Genomic DNA, 20,266 nt, shown 5'->3' on the forward strand with positions numbered 1-20,266 from the left:
CTGAGTATGCCTATCAGTAGTTACTGCCTTCAGTAGTTTGAATCTTTTATTTAGCTGGCAGTATTGGCGCTCGCAGTATTGCAGGAGTTCCAGTGACGAAGATTTTTGTGAGGTAAGTGATCATGAAAGGTATAGGTTATTGTTAGCCAGGGCCATTCTTTTGTAGGGATTATTGAAAGTCAGATTGCGTTGCGCTAAAAATATTGTGTGTCAGTTTATTGATGATCAGAATAAGTAAAGAGAGAAATGTCTGAGCACGTTCAGTTTTGCTCAGCTGTTTGAAAATCAAATAACGTAAGAGGTTTACCAGCACAGTAATTTATAATTTTCCAAAGCGAACGTTTCAACTTGTGTGTCGTGCCCAAGGACTTTCTTTCTTCGGGTGCAACGGTAGTGTCAGTGTATGTTTGCTACCACATATATTTCATATCTGGAAGGCTAACGTAAAGGCTGGCATACTAACAGCATAACAAAAGTTAGTGTGATATATGTTTATTACAATACACACTGGCAACTCCGCCTTCCACTATGTGATGTTTCACACTGTCCTCCAATAGTGCCTACCCGGCTACGTTAGGGGACAATAGGTGTAAGACACTGGCTGCTAAGAGCTCGTTGCGTCATTCCCTATCCGTACGGACCCCGATTGACAGCGTCGTCCTCCAGGGAAGTCAGCAGTCGGCGTCTCAAGTGACTGTGACCAGGAGGGAACAAGTGTCGCGGCACGGAGGGAGCTGCGGGGGGAGCAGGTGTGGTGTGTAGGAGGGAGCCGAGCCGAGGCGAGGACCCCCGATATTGGATCATGTAGCGTCGCGCTGCCACCCACGCGTCGCCAGCGCCGCGGCGCCGAAATTGCCAGCAGGCAGGCAGGCAGGAGGCTACAGGCTGCGTAAAAAGCGTCGCCCCCGCCCCCGCCCCCGCCCCCGCCCCTCGTCAGACGCCCCCGCCCTCGCTTCCTTCCGGCGCGGCCTTTGTCTCGCGGTCCCGCTTTCCCTTCCGGCCGCACCTGCTGGCGCCTCGCCGACAGGCATCTGGCGCCGCAGCCCGTGCGTGACAGATCGCTAATACGCCGACAACCGCGAACCTAATCACTTTCTGAACGTGCGCTTTCTCCCTGGAGGTGCCTACCGTCACAAACCGGAGACGTGTTTCTATTGTACGAGGGCTATCCTGGAGGTAACAGACATTTCGTCTGTCGCGGTGGTGGGCTGGGCTACAACCGCCATCTTGGTGCCATACTGTTCCTACAATCAGTACTCATCCAGTGGTAGTAGCGTGTGGTGACGAGCGTCTCTGCTACTGTGCTCTCTCTGACGTGTTCAAATGTGCGGTGCGTGAGGTGCTTTCTATGATCAGGTTTCTGATGTGGGTTACCAACACAAGTACAAGGATAGTGTACCAATAGGGACAAGAAAGGAGGCATGAAGGGCGCCAAAACAGAAATAACAATCATCCATTTATTGCACCATTACACGCGCACATCATGATATATGAGACATTATGACAAACAGTGTGCATAATGAAGGCCGCACAATTTTACCAATGTAAGAAATTAAAATAATACTAGCACAAAATTAACTAAAGTGTCTTGAAGGAAAGCCTGCATCTCGTGGTCGCGCGGTAGCGTTCTCGCTTCCCACGCCCGGGTTCGATTCCCGGCGGGGTCAGGGATTTTCTCTGCCTCGTGATGGCTGGGTGTTGTGTGCTGTCCTTAGGTTAGTTAGGTTTAAGTAGTTCTAAGTTCTAGGGGACTGATGACCATAGATGTTGAGTCCCATAGTGCTCAGAGCCATTTGAACCATCTTGAAGGAAATGTTTATGAGCAGGACACGACGGGGCCGCAAGGGAGGAGGCAACACAATACTTAACTCAGGTGCACCAAAACAAACAACGGACACCAGGCCGCGCCAACAACGGACACGTAAGGCACGCAACTACTCTCTCCGTTGCGGTTCCGCGCGTTCCACCCGAGTAACAGCTACCTGAAACCTTTTAATACTTGGAACAGTACACCAGTCATCAGCAAATTTAAAAAACAATAACATGACATAAATATACAATAATTTAAGAAAATCACATCATATGAGTATGAGCTTAAGGTCTTTCGGTAATTAACAGATTACGATAGGTAAAGGGGCATAAGCCACTATTAAATTTTGCGTAATTACACTACCAAATTTCTCAGTACCCAAGTTGCAATTAATGCAACAAGAATTAAATCATTTAAGTGATAATGTTACGTTCCGCCCAAGTAACAACTACCTGAAACATTTTAATACTTGGAACTGTACACCAGTGAGCAGCAAATTAAAAAAAAACAATAACATGACATAAAAATACAGTAATTTAAGAAAATCACGTCATATGAATATGAGCTTAAGGTCTTTCGGTAATTGATAGATTACTAAAGGTAAAGGGGCATGTGCCACAATTAATTCTTACCTAATTACACTACTAAATTTCTCAGTACCCAAGTTGCAATTAACGCAACAAAGCGACCCGGCGTACTACCAGAACCACCAAGCAGTACACCAAAATCGTACTAAGCCAAAACAATGACCGACTTTTAAAATAACGAGACCTAGCCCGGGCCGGACAACAGACCAAATGCCGGGAAATCCGTAAGAAACCTCAGCCAACTTAATACCAAAACAACAATTTATGAACAATATGCAAAACACAAGACCTCTCAGTCCAAGGGCTTCTGTTTAGTCGCGAAGGTGGCTCCGACCCGCCTGCTGAGGTGCCAAGCGTCGTACGGAGTGCCGAATCAAGTTTAACCTTCGTTAACGGAAAGCGGAAGCACCACAAGACAAAATAAACTCCAATATAACTGGGCAAGGCAAACTCTAAGGAGTGCCACTCGAAGACTATGCACTTGAAGATCAAACATAAAGCACCTAGACTAACGTGCCGCTGAACGACGCACATCCATCACCAGCGTCTAGTAGAGTACGGAGAGCAGCGTAACCCATCGATATACATCCATGGGACGGTAAACGAGGATAGCAATCCCAGCGACGGAGAGACAGGAGGACGAAATGATATCCCTCCGCACATAGAAGGTATTTCAAACTCAGGCTCGACAAACTACAACAGGCGAGATTTTGCTCCCCTTGCGAATCAAGTTAAACGGCACACCACGCCGCTGTCCACACTATTAATCGTAAAATCACGGTCCGGTCTTCCCATCGGCCCCCACTCGGCGTCCAGACGCAAACAACCCCAGCCGAGCCGAACTGTCCTCACGCCAAGGCAGCCACCTCTTACCTCCTCACACGCCTCCAGCTAAGCCCCGGCCAGCGATCACACACGGAAACAACTGCCTAACGCCAAAGCGCCATCTGAGTAAAAACTCGGCACTAAGATCGATACGGACTTGGAAATATGCGAGCACCGTAACAGTTTCCGTAATAATAAAAAAAAATGCAAACCAATTGAAATTAATCGTGATCTTTGTGTGATTTGTATGAAAAAGAAATTATGATGAAACCCGAGTGAGGCAATGGAGTATTGATTTTAAAAATGCTCTTACCAATGTTCACGATGAGGACCGCCGTGGTAGGCCTATCCTTGCGACTGACAAAGGAGAGATTCTCGTTGATTTTCTTGAACATGGTTCAATAATTATGTCGGAGAGATACTGTCAGACACGAAGTTAAGGCGGGAGGTACAAAACAAGCATCGGGGAAAACGTAAAGCAAAAGTTTTATTTTTTAATGACAACGTACGTCGAACACTGTCAATCGTACGCGAGAGCTCCTACGGGGTCTTGCACAGGAGGTGCTTGATCATCCACCATACAGCTCGCATTTGGCACCGAGCGACTACCACCTCTTCCCAGCAATGAAGACATAGATCGCTACACATCGGTTTGATAGTGACGCCGAACTGCATGCCGGTATAGACCAGTGGTTGCAATCGCAGGCGACAGATTTCTACAGAGACGGTATTAAAAACTTGTGCCACGGTATAAGTGCCTCAATCTGAATGGCGATTACGTAAAAAGATAACCTAAGAGTGTATCATTAAAATGAATACAATAACAATTGCTTTTTCCCAAACCGTTAAATTTTTAATTTCAAGAAGTCTGTTACTTTCTGGATAGCCCACCAATATTCCGGAAATTCTAACCATGTGTTGCTGTGGTTTTCAGTCCAAATATTGGTATGATGCAGCTCGTCATTCCAGCATATCCTGTGCAAAGCTCTTCACCTCGGCTTCCGCAGCCTAGATTCATTTTAACCTGCTTACTGTATTCATCCCTTAATCTCCCTCCACAGTTGTTATCACCCACACTTCACTCCATTAGCAAACTGACGATTCAATGATTGCTCGGAATATCTCCTATCAACAAATTCCTTCCTTTAGTCAAGCTCATCCACAGATTTCTTTTTCCACAATTCTATTCAGCAACTCTTTATCAGTTATTCGATTGACACATCTACTTTTCAACATTCTACTGTAGCACCACATTTCGAAAGCATCTATCCTCTTCTTAGCTCAAGTGCGTGCGGTTCACGTTTTACCTCTGTACAACGCTACGCTTCAGACAAATACGTTTAGAAAAGACTTCTTAACCTCAAATTTATATTCGGTGTTAACAAATTTTTCCTTTTCAGAATTGTTTTTCTTGCTGTTGCCAGTCTCTACTTCGGCCATCACCAGTTACACAGCATAATTACAAAAATGGTTCAAATGGCTCTGAGCACTATGGGACTTAACATCTGAGGTCATCAGTCCCCTAGACTGAGAACTACTTAAACCTAACTAACCTAAGGACATCACACGCATCCATGCCCGAGGCAGGATTCGAACCTGCGACCGTAGCGGTCGCGCGGTTCTAGACTGTAGCGCCTAGCATAATTCATCTACTACTTTTAGTCACTTATTTCCTAATCTAATTCCTTCAGCATCGCGTGCTTTCCAAATTTGTCCTTGGGTTCTTTGATTGCTTACTCAGTGCCCAGACCGAATAACATCACGGATAGGATAACAACTTGTTCCACTCTATTCTCAGCTATTGCTTCCGTTTCACGTCCTTCGACTGTAATAACTACAGTTTGCTTTCTACACAAGAAAGAGTCCCTACGTAATACTTCGCGTCCTGTACTTGATCCTTGCTACCTCTATAATTTCAGTGTATTTCTGTAAGCAGTGTGAAAAGCTTTCTGTAAATCCACAAATCCTATACACGTAGATTTCCCTTTCTTCACCCTATCTTTAAAGATGAGTTGCAGGGTCGGTATTAGACTGGATGTTCCTAAATTTCTCCCGAACCCAAACTGATCTTCTCTGAAGTTTGCTTCTATCATTTTTACCATTCCTCATCATTCTTTTCTGCTGTGGTACCATTCCTGCCGCCTCAGTAGTGGAGAATATTGTACCTATTGGATATTGTACCTAAGAAGGCATGATATTTTTCGTTGGTACCTCGCTCTACTAACTGATTTTAGAATCGCACGAAGCAATGTGCACTAGGGACTGCAATAAGCAGTTTCCAGCATTTCCACCAGTTTTTGCTGTTGTTCACCTTGAGGCTGTGTTCTGTGTAGCGTTTGTAAATTTTTCGAGTTCTACCTGTTTAAGTGCATTAAGGCTATTTGGAATTTATTGATTTTCCTCTTGGTCAAACAGTCTTCCCAGAAACACATCACATAATTCTCTACCTGATGTTTCCTGCACAATCGTAACTGCTCCACAAAGTGAACTACACCGGACAGTCCACTAATCATTTTGTGTCCACACTCCATTACATCACCTGCTGCCCAGGGAAAAATAAGCATTAATTGCTTGCTCTGGTCACATTTATTTGGAGGTACTAACAAACCTAAAAACATAAAGCTCCTAATAGCTACAATTATTAGGTTAACCGTATAACATGCAGACAGTAAGCCCATGCTTCGTAAGTCATGCACAGTCTTGTACCTTGAAACAGAAGAAGGCCTTTTATCATGGAACATCTGATATTTGAAAATTAATTTAGTTCGTTAACATCTTAACAATTTTACTTGTTTTGAAAATGAAAATTTGTATTAGTTTCCAATAGCTTAAATTTCAAAACGTATTTAACTTGTACTGCATTTTTAATAATATTTCTGCTTAATTTGATTTAACTTACCGATTATTTGTGTGTAGCAGAGTAATAATGTAACAAACAGACTAAATACAGTAGTGACAAGATTTTTACAACTGCAATGCTTTTAAATTTCAATAGAGTTTTTCTTGTTAGGTACATGACTTTGTTGTACATTGCAACTTTTTACATTTGGAAAAAAACCTTAATTTTCCGGAGTAGTTTTCGTAATTTCAGAAAAATAGTGCAGCACATAAAAAGTGAATGCCATCATTTTAAAATGGAATAAGAAAATATATTAAAAGTCTATTACGCAAATGAAAATCGGAAAAGTGCCCCAAGGTAAAAAAATTTCCTCTAGTCGTTAGGTCTCTATAAAGTAGTCAGTGGTAGTCAGTCTCAGTTACTCGTTTCAAATATTTGTTTAACTGGAGTATCTCAACCAAACAGAAAAAAAGTCAGACGCTGGGACCCAACAATACAGAGTACGCACAAATCATGAAATGCATATTATATGAGATGACTTCAGAAACTATGTTACACATTATTATGGCAGGCCAAGCAACTTTCATCGAACGCTGGACTACACTTCAAACAGACATAACTACATGGCACTATTTTTCCACATAGTCGCCAAGGCTCTGTAAGGATCAGTCGGAACGTTCCGCAAGTGCTTCGATTTCTCGACGACAGAAATCCATTCGTTGGTCACGGGGCCATTCAGGAACTATTGCGTGAACGTCCTCATCCATAGAAAATTTCTTTCTCCCAGTTGTTCTATCAACTTCCAGAAAAAATGGAATTTTACGATGAAGCAGTGTGCAAGAATCTTACTGTGTCGGGTACTTCAACTTCGGAGTACGTTTCCATTTACTGCGGCATTTTACTCCCACACTGAAATGCTCCTGTTTTCCCTACCGCAGCAAAACTGTGTCTCCTGGAAAATCGGAACACGTGCTCTCTTCCGTAAGTGCGCCACTATTCTTGCGCAGAGCGTCAAACGACAAGTGTCCCTGACTTTCTGAACTCCGGAGTTGTGCTCTACCAAAACCAAGGTTCGGTAGTTTTGGTGCAGTGTATAAATGACATAGCAAATGACAGGATTACAGCATTAGTAGGGAAAGAAACATGAATGAACGTGTGAGAGAGGAACCGGGAGCCGACGGCTTGTCTTTGTTTTTTGTTTGTTTTTTCGTTTTTTTGTACATAACTAGAACCACACGTAGATCAGTTTTTGTCCATTGTATATTTTATATCCTTACAAAATATATTTCCTCTTATAAGTAAAAAAAAAAGAAAAGTTGATGGTGTACAGCAACCAGCCGCAAATTGGTTTTAGGTTACTTTATTCAAAAAGCATCGTTACCGGTTTCGAATTTTTCAAGTTCATCATAAGACGGTTTTTTCATGCTTTTATCAAAACAACTTATACGTTGGTTTCCTGTGAGTTGCCGTAAAATGTCCACCGTCTGACGATGAATTGTGAAAAATAAGGAACCGGTAAATGTACTTTTTGAATAAAGTAACCTAAAACCAATTTGTGGCTGGTTGCTGTACACCATCAACAGTTTATTTCATATTATAGCCACGGTCTCCAACAATGTCTGTATATGACAAAATTGCAGTAAAAACAATTAGCTGCTCACTTAACTTCCATGTAACCAAAATAATTACTTTTGATGTAAGTACAGCTTACGTCGACAAACACAAAAAACCTTTTTAATTATTGTTGTTATTTTGTACTCAACAGAAGTTTGTTTATTATTATCAAAGGCAACAGTTTACTGTTACAACTGATAAACGCAGAAGTTGTTTAACAAGAAAGGAAACATGTTTTATATAAGCTCGACGAAGTATTGGAGCGATGTTCGACTTTTTTTAAAAAATTTTAATTTTACCTTTGCTTGAGTGAGCTGCGTTTTCTAGCACTATGTGATAAACCTGTATTCATCTTTTTTTACTTTCACATTTACTTTGTTTCACATTACAGATCAACAATTTTGGAATAAAACCTGAATTAAAGAATAACAGTTCCTATGTTGCTATAAATTATGTTTATTTTTAAGTAACAGACAGGAGGATGACTATGTAGAACAAAAATGTTCCATAGGTTATGTGGCCATTTACATATTCACACTCAGTTTCTAGATTATTCAACGATTCAGGGTTGTAGGAGAATCTGTTTTAAGACAGTTATAGCATTCGCGAACAAAGCTATCGAAATGGGTTAACGCTCGATAGGTATGCAGCACACCTAACATACAGGTAACGTGGCTACAGTCTTAACTGACCAGAGCTGCGAGATAACTACCGTAGTCTACAGTCACTTACGACACTCTACTGCAGCCTACAGTAGTTTTACAGCTCTGGTCACAGGTACAGAATGATGTAGCTAAAGTAGAGCACACAAAATATAGCTAGAACGTGAGCAGTTTTGGCAGAACTATAGCCAACATTGTGGCAAATGTTTTGGCTTTACTACTAATTTTTAACATTTATAGCCGAATTGTGACAGCAGACCTTGTTAAATGCACCTATATATTTTTCCCGTGGAATTGGAAAGAGCAGTACAAGAGTGAGATAACATTTGTGGACCTTTGTCAAATAGTAACAGGACAACAGAGCCACTAATCAACGTACTGTTGTCAGGAGGTCTCGCAAATTTCTACTGTGCTCTACCAAAATTCCAGCAATTATATAAATCAGGTATGGTTCGTGTGCCTAACTTGAAGTGCATCAGTCTGTGCCCTGCTGTTGTAGTGATTACGCTAGTTGCCGCCAAGCTTTTCAGCCCTTCGCAATGTACACGACAGTCGGAAAAGTGGATATGGTATTCATTTATGGCGACTGTCGTACACATCTCTTAGAGGAGAAGTGTGGTTGTATACGGAAGGATTTTCTGATCGTGCCAAGCCCTCGCGATCTGTCTCAGCAAATACAGTACTTTAAAAAGTTACAGAAACTGGAAGTATGAAGAATAGGAAACGCCAACGAAAGAGAAATATCAACTTATGAGAGAAATGCCATTACCGTTTCAGCAACTCTTAACATGCAATCCACATGTCACTTTTCTTGGAATGCGCAATTGAGATTAGCCAACGGAGAAGCTCTGCATTTAGGACATTCCGACACATTTCATCATTTTTACATTCGCTTCATCACTACCTTCATAGGAAAGGCATTTTAAATTGGTTACAGTTCTCTGAATGGTGTCTACGAAACTACAATGTGATGTGATCTTTCCGTGTAATACTTTCCTTGCTGTGGATGAAATACCTTTTAGAAACCATGGGTGAATCAAATTCGCATTATTCACAACTGGTGAGTTGAAAATACGGGCTATCTGAGAGAAGTGAATAAACGACCATGGTCTATCAACGTGAGGTGCGGCCTTCTCAAGAATCGCCTCATCGATCCCAGATTTACTCATGGAAGTACAAGCAGCCACAAGGGTCTACAGTCCCAAATAGACATGCGGCCGCAGTTACTGAAAGACATCCCAGAGGACATATGGAAAACCATGTGGTACCAAGACGACGAACGTCTCTCTCATTCTGCTTCCATAATTAGCTGTCTTCTTAGCAGAACATTTGGAGAGTGGCCTTGAAACAAAGAATGGCATGCACGCTCACCAGACTTAGCAACTCTACACACTTATCTGTGGGAGAATTTAAAACAAGAGGTCTACAAACAAAACACCGACAACTGCCGAAGAAATGAAATGACAATGACAATGACACATGGCTATGCTACGGGAAGTACAGCTGAAATTCAACGTGCAGTATTATCTGTCCAGAATCGCTTTGCTGCACATATCTTTCCTCAAGGTTAACATTTTGAGCAGCTGATATGGAAGTCATAACAACTGACACACGAAGCTTACAGACTTACGCATCTGAAATTTTGGCACAACGGGCAGACGTTGGAGAGAGCTCTTCTCCTGCCAGCAGGATATTACTTTACGTCGCTTTTATATTGTTACTACTTGGTCAAGTTCCACTCACGTTATTTCGTTGAAATGATCTTCGACAACTCTTTACGATGCTGCTGAAAAACGTATATAGTCCCATTAAAAAAGTTAGTGTCATAATTTGGGAGCTGTAAATAATAATTTTTTTTGTGCGTCGTAAAATTGCTCACATGTTCCACTATACCTTAGCGAGGAAAAAAAAGAAACTACCGGAAGACACATAGCCTTCAACGTCGCTGGATCCAATTGAGAACGTTTCAAACATTGTGGGAAGGGCCTTCCAGCCATCATCGTGGTTCTGACGCTCTAACACTCTTGAGGTCGACGAACTAAGGCGCGAATAGGACAGAATTTGGCACGATATCCCCCTTGAGGACATCCAACAACCCTATCAATCAGTGTCAACCCGAATAAGTTCTTGCGTAAGGGCCAGAGGTGGACCAACGTGTTATTGACTTGCTCAATTTGTGAATCTCTTGTTCCTGAAAAAAATAATCAAATTTTTCCGAAATTGTAATAATTTGTTTGTCTGTACATGTACATCACATATACAGATTTACGACCCATTCGGATAATCTCTTCGTGGTTGGTATCTCTTTTTTCTTTCTTAGAATATATTTTGAGTGGCCTTTCTCAGCGAACATAGCTCTGTGTCTAAATCTACAGGATAGTATTATCCAGTTATGGCTTCAGCTGGTTGTGGTATACCTGAAGAAACTTTCCAACCCTTTTCCTCGCCAAACTTTAGCCCTTGTCAAGGCCATTGGCAGTGTTACACTCTGTTAGTGTGCTGTCTCCTGAGGGTGACAATTTTTTTTTTTTTTTTTTTTTTTTGCCCGGTCTAATCTAAGCAATCAAGGAGGGCGCTTTCTTTTTTGTTGCACAGAGTAGGCTTAAAATGGAAACTGGTCCGCAACGGTGATGGTAGAACGACACGACGGCAAAGTCCTTAGCGCTTGTACTGAAATTCTAGGAGCTAAGTGTCGATAAAAGTGGCAAAAATAATAAAACCTTAACTATAAATAAAATATAAAAGCCATCTAACATACACATACACAAATAAATCCAAAAATCATCCATTTCTCCAGATATAAAACTTATAATAAAAGGGGAAAATTTAGTGGAAATATTGAAATAGTAGACCAGTTGAGTATGACTGGCTGATCGCTGATGTCACTAAAATTTTAGACTGGAGTGGCAGACACTACTCAAAATTCCATAAATTCGTATCCTCATCAACTAAAATTGAGGGCCGATTCCCACCTACATTTGATTCTACGCTCTTACCACAGTTAAAATGTGATGTATACTCATTCGTACTTCAGAGCTATCACATATTGGGGGAGGGGGGGGAGGCAGTGGAGGGGCAAAGAGGGAGGGAGGATCCTTTCGCTGCCGGCCGAGATGGCCGAGCGTTTCTAGACGCTACAGTCTGGAACCGCGCGACCGCTACGGTCGCAGGTTCGAATCCTGCCTCGGGCATGGATGTGTGTGATGTCCTTAGGTTAGTTAGGTTTAAGTAGTTTTAAGTTCTAGGGGACTGATGACATGAGAAGTTAAGTCCCATAGTGCTCAGAGCTATTTGAAGCATATGATCCTTTCGCCAGAGAATGTAGCAGCCCTGTACTGGAGGGCAGTGCCCTACTTGGAGGTGGGTCAGGGTCACTCCATTCCGCTGGAATGATTGGTATGAGCAATGGCATAATCTGATACTCAGCTTCGCCAACTCTAGATTATTGTCCTTCACAGCCAGTTGCTTGGCTCTGTGCCTCATTGTCGTAAAGACAGCCTACAGTGGAATTACTCATGGTGGTACTTTGCATTCCATGCAGGCCTTCTTGGCTGCCTGGTCTGCTCGCTCTTTTCCTCAGATCCCCACGTGCTCTGATACCCAACAGGCTGGTGCTTGATTCGCTTGCTGTTAAACAAAGAGGAGTTGTGTCAACCCGCCTGAAAACCAGACGACCCGCTTTCAAGTTGCTTCAAGAGTTTTTGCGATGGTCTTTGTATTACATTGACGAATAAAAAGCCAAGAAGGAGTTACGCGACATGAACGAAAGTTGGTAGGTGGGTTTCTACATCTGAAAGATGACCTCTGTCCAAATTTCGCGCTAGTCGCATAAGAGTGGTGTTAGGAGCACCACTATGTGAATATAAACGACGTTTGTTCTAAATTCTAAATACACACTGTAGCGGTCGTGAGCGTTAGTTATCTTTGAGACTGGACGTGGTAAGTTGATTATAAGTTAAGACTGTCTCTAAGGAGACAAAGACGCCATTATCATCTCAGTGTGTTTGAATGAGGTCGTTTAATAGGGCTACGAGAAGCTGGATGTTCCTTTAGTGATATTGCAGAAAGACTTGTCAGGAATGTAGCCACTGTACATTACAGCTGGCAGCAGTGGTCGCAGGAATCTACGGTCGCAAAAATACCGGACTCCGAACTGTCACTTGGCACTGCCGAGAGGGAAGACCGTCGTGTTCGGTGTATGGTTCTTGCTGCATCTCCAGCAGCAGTTTGAGCAGCAATTGGCACCACAGTGACAGCTTTATTGCAATTAAGGTCCATCATCTAATGACAAAAATTGAGCGTACATCTTGTACTTATATCTACATTCACGGCTACATTAGTACGTTTCTCAACTAATCTACATCGCAATTTACAATTTATTATGCTACATATCCGGCCTACTAAGCCATGTGCCGGTTTTTTGCGGTAAGTGCTTTGGGACCAAACTGCTGAGGTTATCGGATCCTAAGCTTACACACTACTTAATCTAACTTAAACTAACTTACGCTAAGGACAACACACACACTCATGTCCGAGGGGGGACTCGAACCTCCGACCAGGTGGGGGGGAGGGGGGGGGGGGAGCCGCGCGAACCGTGACAAGGCGTCTGGGACCACGCGGCTACCCCGCGCGGCATTTGCCGGTCACCATGTGTTACCACATGCTGCTCGGCACATGTTGCCGGTCCTTAGGCACGTGGAGCCGAGGCAGCTACTATCCGAGCCACTGACTTACTGCACAATTTTATACATTCCCACCACCAATTAACTAATTAATCTACGTTTGCAGCGCTTACTATTGTGCTGCTTTCTACTCTAACAGCACAGCACTATCTTCGTTGCGATGCGACCGGGGGCGAGATTCCGTCCAGCGACGAGGTGATCCAGATTCGCAGGTGCCTGGCCAGTCCATGGACTCCTGTGGAGTCCGGTCCTCCGGGCGGCCCCGTCGACGCGTTTCCTGTCGCTCCTTAACCCTACGACAGTAGGAGAAGAGCGCCAGCACTCAGTCCATCCTCATTTCCCCTGTCTTTTGTATTTTATACGTTTCAGTTTGAGTCTTTTTCTGATGCACCAGTATTACATTACTTTGGAAGTTCTGTCTACTATTTCTTTGAATATCACAAACTGTTCGCTGTTCTCTACTATCTCTTTTATATTATTTGTCATGAACATATTCTTTCTTCACCTATCTACTTGCTGAGGAAGGCACATTGAAATATTATGTGTCCTGTGGTGCCTGACTGAGCACCACAATCGCTCATATCTGATTCCTTTCTTCCTATCCAATGTAAATATTCCGGATATGGCCCCTGGCCACTGAGAAAGTGCACAAGTACCGGGCTTCATCCAAAACGTTTTAAATTTGATCTTTCCCTTATGTTCGGGAAGATGGTATATATCCTTCTGGTGGTGTCGGAGTTTTTCCAGTTTGACTGCCAAATGCTCAGTACTTCCTATCTTATTTCTCTTTTCTCTTACAGTGACATAAGGAACTTCTACAAATCTGTTAGTTCAAGGACTCCGAGCCAGATGCCCTGTAGCGTGTTTTCCATTGACCCCAAACCACCAGCATTTGCGACGTAAACGGTGGCGAGTGGATAGCTCACTGGAGGGCGGGGAGGAGGTACGTTGGCTTCCTGATGAAAGCTGGTTCTCCATCGGTGCCAGTGATGGCCGTGTGTTCGTTAGAAGGAGGCCAGTTAAGGGCCTACAACCAACCTGTCTGCATGCTAGACACACTCAACCTAAACTTGGAGATATGGTCTGAGGTACGATTTCGTATGAGAGCAGAAACACTCGTCCACTCACCATGACGATAAATTTGTACGTCAGTCTGATTCGGCCTGTTCTGCTGCCATTCATGGACAGCATTCTGGGGCTGCTTTCGAACAGGATAACGTTGGACCACATTCCTCTATTGTGACGCAACATCTACATCTACATTTGCATTTATACTGCGCAAGCCACCCAACGGTGTGTGGCGGAGGGCACTTTACGTGCCACTGTCATTACCTCCCTTTCCTGTTCCAGTTGCGTACGCCGGAAAGCCTCCGTGTGCCCTCGAATCTCTCTACTTTTACATTTGTGATCTCCTTGGGAGGTATAAGTAGGGGGAAGCAATATATTCGATACCTCATCCAGAAACGCACCCTTTCGAAACCCAGACAGCAAACTACACCGCGATGCCGAGCGCCTCTCTTGCAGAGTCTGCCACTTGAGTTTGCTAAACATCTCCGTAGCAGTATCACGCTTACCAAATAACCCTGTGACGAAAAGCACCGCTCTTCTTTGCATCTCCTCTATCTCCTCTGTCAACCCGACCTGGTACGGATCCCACACTGATGAGTAATACTCAAGTATAGGTCGAACGAGTGTTTTGTAAGCCACCTCCTTTGTTGATGGACTACATTTTCTAAGGACTCTCCCAATGAATCTCAACCTGGCACCCTCCTTACCAACAATTAATTTTATATGATCATTCCACTTCAAATCGTTCCGTACACATACTCCCAGATATTTTACAGAAGTAACTGCTACCAGAGTTTGTTCCGCTACCATACAATCATACAATAAATGATCCCTCTTTTTATGTATTCGCAATACATTACATTTGTCTATGTTAAGGTTCAGTTGCGACTCCCTGCACCAAGCGCCTATCCGCTGCAGATCTTCCTGCATTTCGCTACAATTTTCTAATGCTGCAACTTCTCTGTATACTATAGCATCATCCGGGAAAAGCCGTATGGAACTTCCGACACTATCTACTAGGTCATTTATATATATTGTGAAAAGCAATGGTCCCATAACACTCCCCTGTGGCACGTCAGAGGTTACTTTAACGTCTGTAGACGTCTCTCCATTGAGAACAACATGCTGTGTTCTGTTTGCTAAATACTCTTCAATCCAGCCACGCAGCTGCTATGATATTCCGTAGGCTCTTACTTTGTTTGCCAGGCGACAGTGCAGAACTGTATCGAACGCCTTCCGGAAGTCAAGGAAAAAGGTATCTACATGGGAGCCTGTATATAATATTTTCTGGGTCTCATGAACAAATAAAGCGAGTTGGGTCTCACACGATCGCTGTTTCCGGAATCCATGTTGATTCCTACAGAGTAGATTCTGGGTTTCCAGAAATGACATTATACGCGAGCAAAAAAAAAAATCTTCTAAAATTTCGTTTGTCTGCATAAATTATTTTTGGGGTGCTCGAATCTTTTTCCGTCAGAGTATAGTGTGGAGCCCCTGCACGCCGCCAACACGGCGATCAGACGGCCGTCCGTGTTTAGCAGAGGCGGGCGCATCTGCCGGGCGGTATCTGACGTGCGGTGGCACGGCAGGCGGCGCCACCGGAGGCGTCGCTGACAGCGCGGCGGCCGCGATAAGCCGGACGGGGCAGCCGGCTATGCAGGCCGTAATCTGCGCGGCCGGCGGCGGCGGCGGCGCGCGACCTGAGGAAGTGGCCTTGTCAGATGGCCGCCGCGATACTGTCGAGGTGCGCCTCAATGGCGCCACCGGAAATGGAGTGCGGCCCGGCCGGCGTGGCGCGCCTTATCTGGGAGGAGCTGCTCCGGAAGACCGCGACGGGCGCGGCGGCGGCAGCGGCCATCTCCTCGCCGGAGGACGCGCCGGCCATTGTGCGCCCTCGCCGGCCACCGGCGCGCGGCTTCTATCTGCCGCGGCCGGCCGACGTACCCTTCCGCAGGTTCACGTGGCCAGCGCGGCCCAAGGAGCTACCTGACACCCTGGCAGGGTCGCCAAATGGCTGCGACGCTCATGACCACGACACAAGCAGTACGGTTCCTGCTGACGGAGAACATTCGAAATCTACATCTGCATCGCTTCTAAGGGAGCCACCTTTTGATGTGTAGTGGAGTGCATTTCTTGTACTGCACTACTGGCCATTAAAATTGCTACACCACGAAGGTGACACGCTACAGACGCGAACTTTAACCGACAGGAAGAAGATGCTGTGATATGCAAATGATTAGGTTTTCAGAGCATTCACACGAGGTTGGCGCCGGTTGCGACACCTACAACGTGCACAAGTTTCCAACCGATTTCTCATACACAAACAGCAGTTGACCGGCGTTGCCTGGTGAAACGTTGTTGTGAAGCCTCGTGTAGGGAGGAGAAATGCGTACCATCACGTTTGCCACTTTCATAAAGGTCGGATTGTAGCCTATCGCGATTGCTGTTTATCGTATCGCGACATTGCTGCTCGCGTTGGTCGAGATCCATGACTGATAGCAGTATATGGAATCGGTGGGTTCAGGAGGGTAATACGGAACGCCGTGCTGGATCCCAACGGCCTCGTATCACTAGCAGTCGAGATGACAGGTATGTTATCCGCATGGCTGTAACGGATCGTGCAGCCACGTCTCGATCCCTGACTCAACAGATGGGGACATTGGCAAGGCAACAACCATCTGCACCAACAGTTCGACGGCGTTTGCAGCAGCATGGACTATCAGCTCGGAGACCATGGCTGCGGTTACCCCTGACGCTGCATCACAGATAGGAGCACCAGCGATGGTGTACTCAACGACGAACCTGGGTGCACGAATGGCACAACGTCGTTTTTTCAGATGACTCCAGGTTCTGTTTACAGCATCATGATGGTCGCATCCGTGTTTGGCGACATCGCGGTGAACGCACATTGGAAGCGTGTATCCGTCATCGGCATACTGGCGTACCACCCAACGTGGTGGTATGGGGTTCCATTAGTTACACGTCTCGGTCACCTCTTGTTCGCATTGACGGCACTTTGAACAGTGGACGTTACATTTCAGATGTGTTCCGACCCGTGGTTCTACCATTCATTCGATCCCTGCGAAACCCTACATTTCAGCAGGATAATGCACGACCGCATGTTGCAGGTCCGGTACAGGCCTTTCTGGATACAGAAAATGTTCGACTGCTGCTCTGGCCAACACATTCTCCAGATCTCTCACCGATTGAGGCAGTTTGTGAGGCAGTTGGTCACACTGATATGAAGAGTGCTTCATGCACTGTGTGTGAAGATGCGCACGCCGCGCTGAGACGCTCAGTCTTGGCTTGGCAGCCGTTGAGAATGGAGCTCCCGCTGGATGTTACCGCCACGTGCGAATTGCGCGCAGTTATTCGGTTTTTGAATGCAATGGGCACTGCGCCGACGGAAATCCATCGCCAATTGACGGAAGTGTATGGTGAGTCGTGCATGGATGTCAAAAATGTTCGTGAGTAGTGTAGAGAGTTTGCAGCTGGTCGGACCGAAATTCACAAAGGAGCGGGAGACCGTCAATTTCTGAATAGACTGTGTTGAAGGTTGAGCAAAGCATACGTGAAGATCGGCGGATCACCCTGAATGATCTCTGCACGTTGCTTCCTGAGGTTTCCCGAAGCACCGCTAACAGAATTTTAGCGGAAACATCGAACTACCGGAAGGTGTACGCAACATAAGTGCCACGCATTGCTGACTGTAGACCTCATGCGGCAACGAGCTAATGCTTCCCGGGCATTTCTTCACCGCCTTGTAGCCGAACAGGACAACTTTCTCGACTCAACTGTCACGGATGACGAAACGTGGGCATACCACTTTACACGTGTGACCAAGCAACAATCACGCCAGTGCGGCATCCTTCTTCGCCAAAGCCGCGGAAATTCAAACAAACACAGTCTGCCGATAAAGTCATGACAACCGTTTTTTGGGATCGGAAAGGGGTATTGTTGGTCGACTTTATGCCCACAGGGACCACAATTAACGCTGACAGGTACTGTGAGACTGAAAAAACTCAAACGGAAAATTCAGAACCGGAGAAGAGGAATGTTGAGCAAGGACGTACACATTCCCCATGACATCGCTCGTCCACACATCGCTCGGCAAACCGTTGCTCTCCTGCAACAGCTTCAGTAGAACGTAATCACCCACCCACCATATAGTCCTGACCTGGCGCCCAGTGACTATTACCTGTTCCCTAAGTTAAAAGAACATTTGGCCGGAAAGCGATTCAGCTCCGACGACGAGGTGAAAGAAGAGGTTCATAACTTTCTGAACAGCATGGCGGCGAGCTGGTATGACATTGGCATACAAAAACTGCCACAGCGTCTACAAAAATGCATCGACAGAGATGGTGATTATGTCGAAAAATAGCTAAATATTCAAGCTGTAAACTGATGTAAACGATTGTAGAAATAAACAGGTCTATGTACTTATAAAAAAATAGGAGACCTTACTTTTAGGATTACCCTCGTATATTAGGACATTTACAGAATAGCCCTACTCAGCATTATACTACAGGAAATCTACGTCTTTCGTAGTTTTATCACAAGTTTACATCCCCTGATGGTGCCTGTATGTTTTTTTGTAACACTTTAAAAAGACGGAAATATCTGATAATGATCATGCAGACCTAAATCGATCATAAAATAAAAGAGTTTAACAACAACAAAAGCTTTTAAAATATATAAATTTTAAATACTGGATCGATGTTTATGTCACTATGATTGTATTTTGTTTCATCATACTAACAAGGGAACCTTCCCATCGCACCCCCCTCAGATTTAGTTATAAGTTGGCACAGTAGATAGGCCTTGAAAAACTGAACACAGATCAATCGAGAAAACAGGAAGAAGTTGTGTGGAACGATGAAAAAAATAAGCCAAATATACAAACTGAGTTGTCCATGCGCAATATAGGCAACATCAAGGAATATGTCTGCTAAGGAGCGCCGTGGTCCTGTGGTTAGCGTGAGCAGCTGCGGAACGAGAGGGCCTTGGTTCAAGTCTTCCCTCGACTGAAAATTTTACTTGCTTTATTCTCGCAAAGTTATGATCTGTCCGTTCGTTCATTGACGTCTCTGTTCACTGTAATAAGTTTAGTGTCTGTGTTTTGCGACCGCACCGCAAAACCGTGCGATTAGTAGACGAAAGGACGTGCCTCTCCAATGGGAACCGAAAACATTTGATCGCAAGGTCATAGATCAACCGATTCCTCCACAGGAAAACACGTCTGATATATTCTATACGACACTGGTGACGGCATGTGCGTCACATGACAGGAATATGTTGTCGACCCACCTAACTTGTACACTTAGCGAATGGGTAAAAAGATTCTTCTACCTTGCCCAATTTAGGTTTTCTTGTGGATGTGATAATCACCCGCAAAAAATTAAAGTTTTCACTCGTTCCGCAGATGGTCTCGCTAACCGCGGGACCACGGTGCTCCTTTAGTGCCATTCTCCTTATTGTTGCCTATTTTCGCATGGACTACTCAGTTTGCATATTTTCTAATTTTTTTCATAGTTCCACACAACTTCTTCCTGTTTTCTCGATTGATCTGTGTTCAGTTATTCAAGGCCTATCCCCTGTGTCAACTTATATAACTAAATCTGAGGGGGGTGCGATGGGGAGGTTCCCTTGTAAGCAGGCTCGCCAAATGGCTGTGACCCTGATAGTGAACATGACACAATCAGTTCCATTCTTGATGCTAAACGTTCTTCAGTACTCCAGTATCCACTTTTCGTGTGTGGTGGTGCAAGGTTCTTCCGGCACCGCTTTTTTTTATATGCATATAACTCCGCAGCTGGTGGCCGACCAGACGCATTGCCATCCTCAGCCAAAAGCGTCTTCTGGATGCCGTGGTTTGGCTGTTGTCAGCTTTTATTATTTGGAACAGCTGCTCCTCTCTAACTGGCATCACGAGACTGCGTGGACTCCATTCCAGTCGTCCCACAAAGGAAACAAGGAAAATCCGTAGCACTGCCGAGACTCGAACCCGTATCCCCTCTATGCAGTCTGACACACTGGTCACTAGCCTACAGAGTTGCACTGTTAGAACGTGGGCAGAGCTTTAAATACCTAGGAAGCAGAACAGAAAGCGACTGGAAGCGCAGGGTAGCAATAGCGGAAGAGGCATTTTGTAAGGAAAGGAGAGTATTCTGCATCAACAT

At 44.7% G+C, this 20,266-nt stretch overlaps 1 protein-coding gene across 1 annotated transcript in view; it reads left to right on the plus strand.

The window, feature by feature from the left end:
- LOC126456608 (translation initiation factor IF-2-like) overlaps positions 1-16,077 on the plus strand; it is a 28,875-nt gene extending 12,798 nt beyond the window's left edge. The window contains exons 2-4 of the mRNA XM_050092352.1: positions 863-1,046; positions 13,159-13,298; positions 15,565-16,077. Of these exons, the coding sequence (XP_049948309.1) occupies positions 863-1,046; positions 13,159-13,298; positions 15,565-16,077 (837 nt within the window). The remainder of the gene's footprint in view (positions 1-862; positions 1,047-13,158; positions 13,299-15,564) is intronic.
- Positions 16,078-20,266: the final 4,189 nt, after the last annotated feature.

The sequence above is a fragment of the Schistocerca serialis genome, chromosome 2 (genome assembly GCF_023864345.2).
Source record: "Schistocerca serialis cubense isolate TAMUIC-IGC-003099 chromosome 2, iqSchSeri2.2, whole genome shotgun sequence".
NCBI classification, from domain to species: Eukaryota; Metazoa; Arthropoda; class Insecta; order Orthoptera; family Acrididae; genus Schistocerca; species Schistocerca serialis.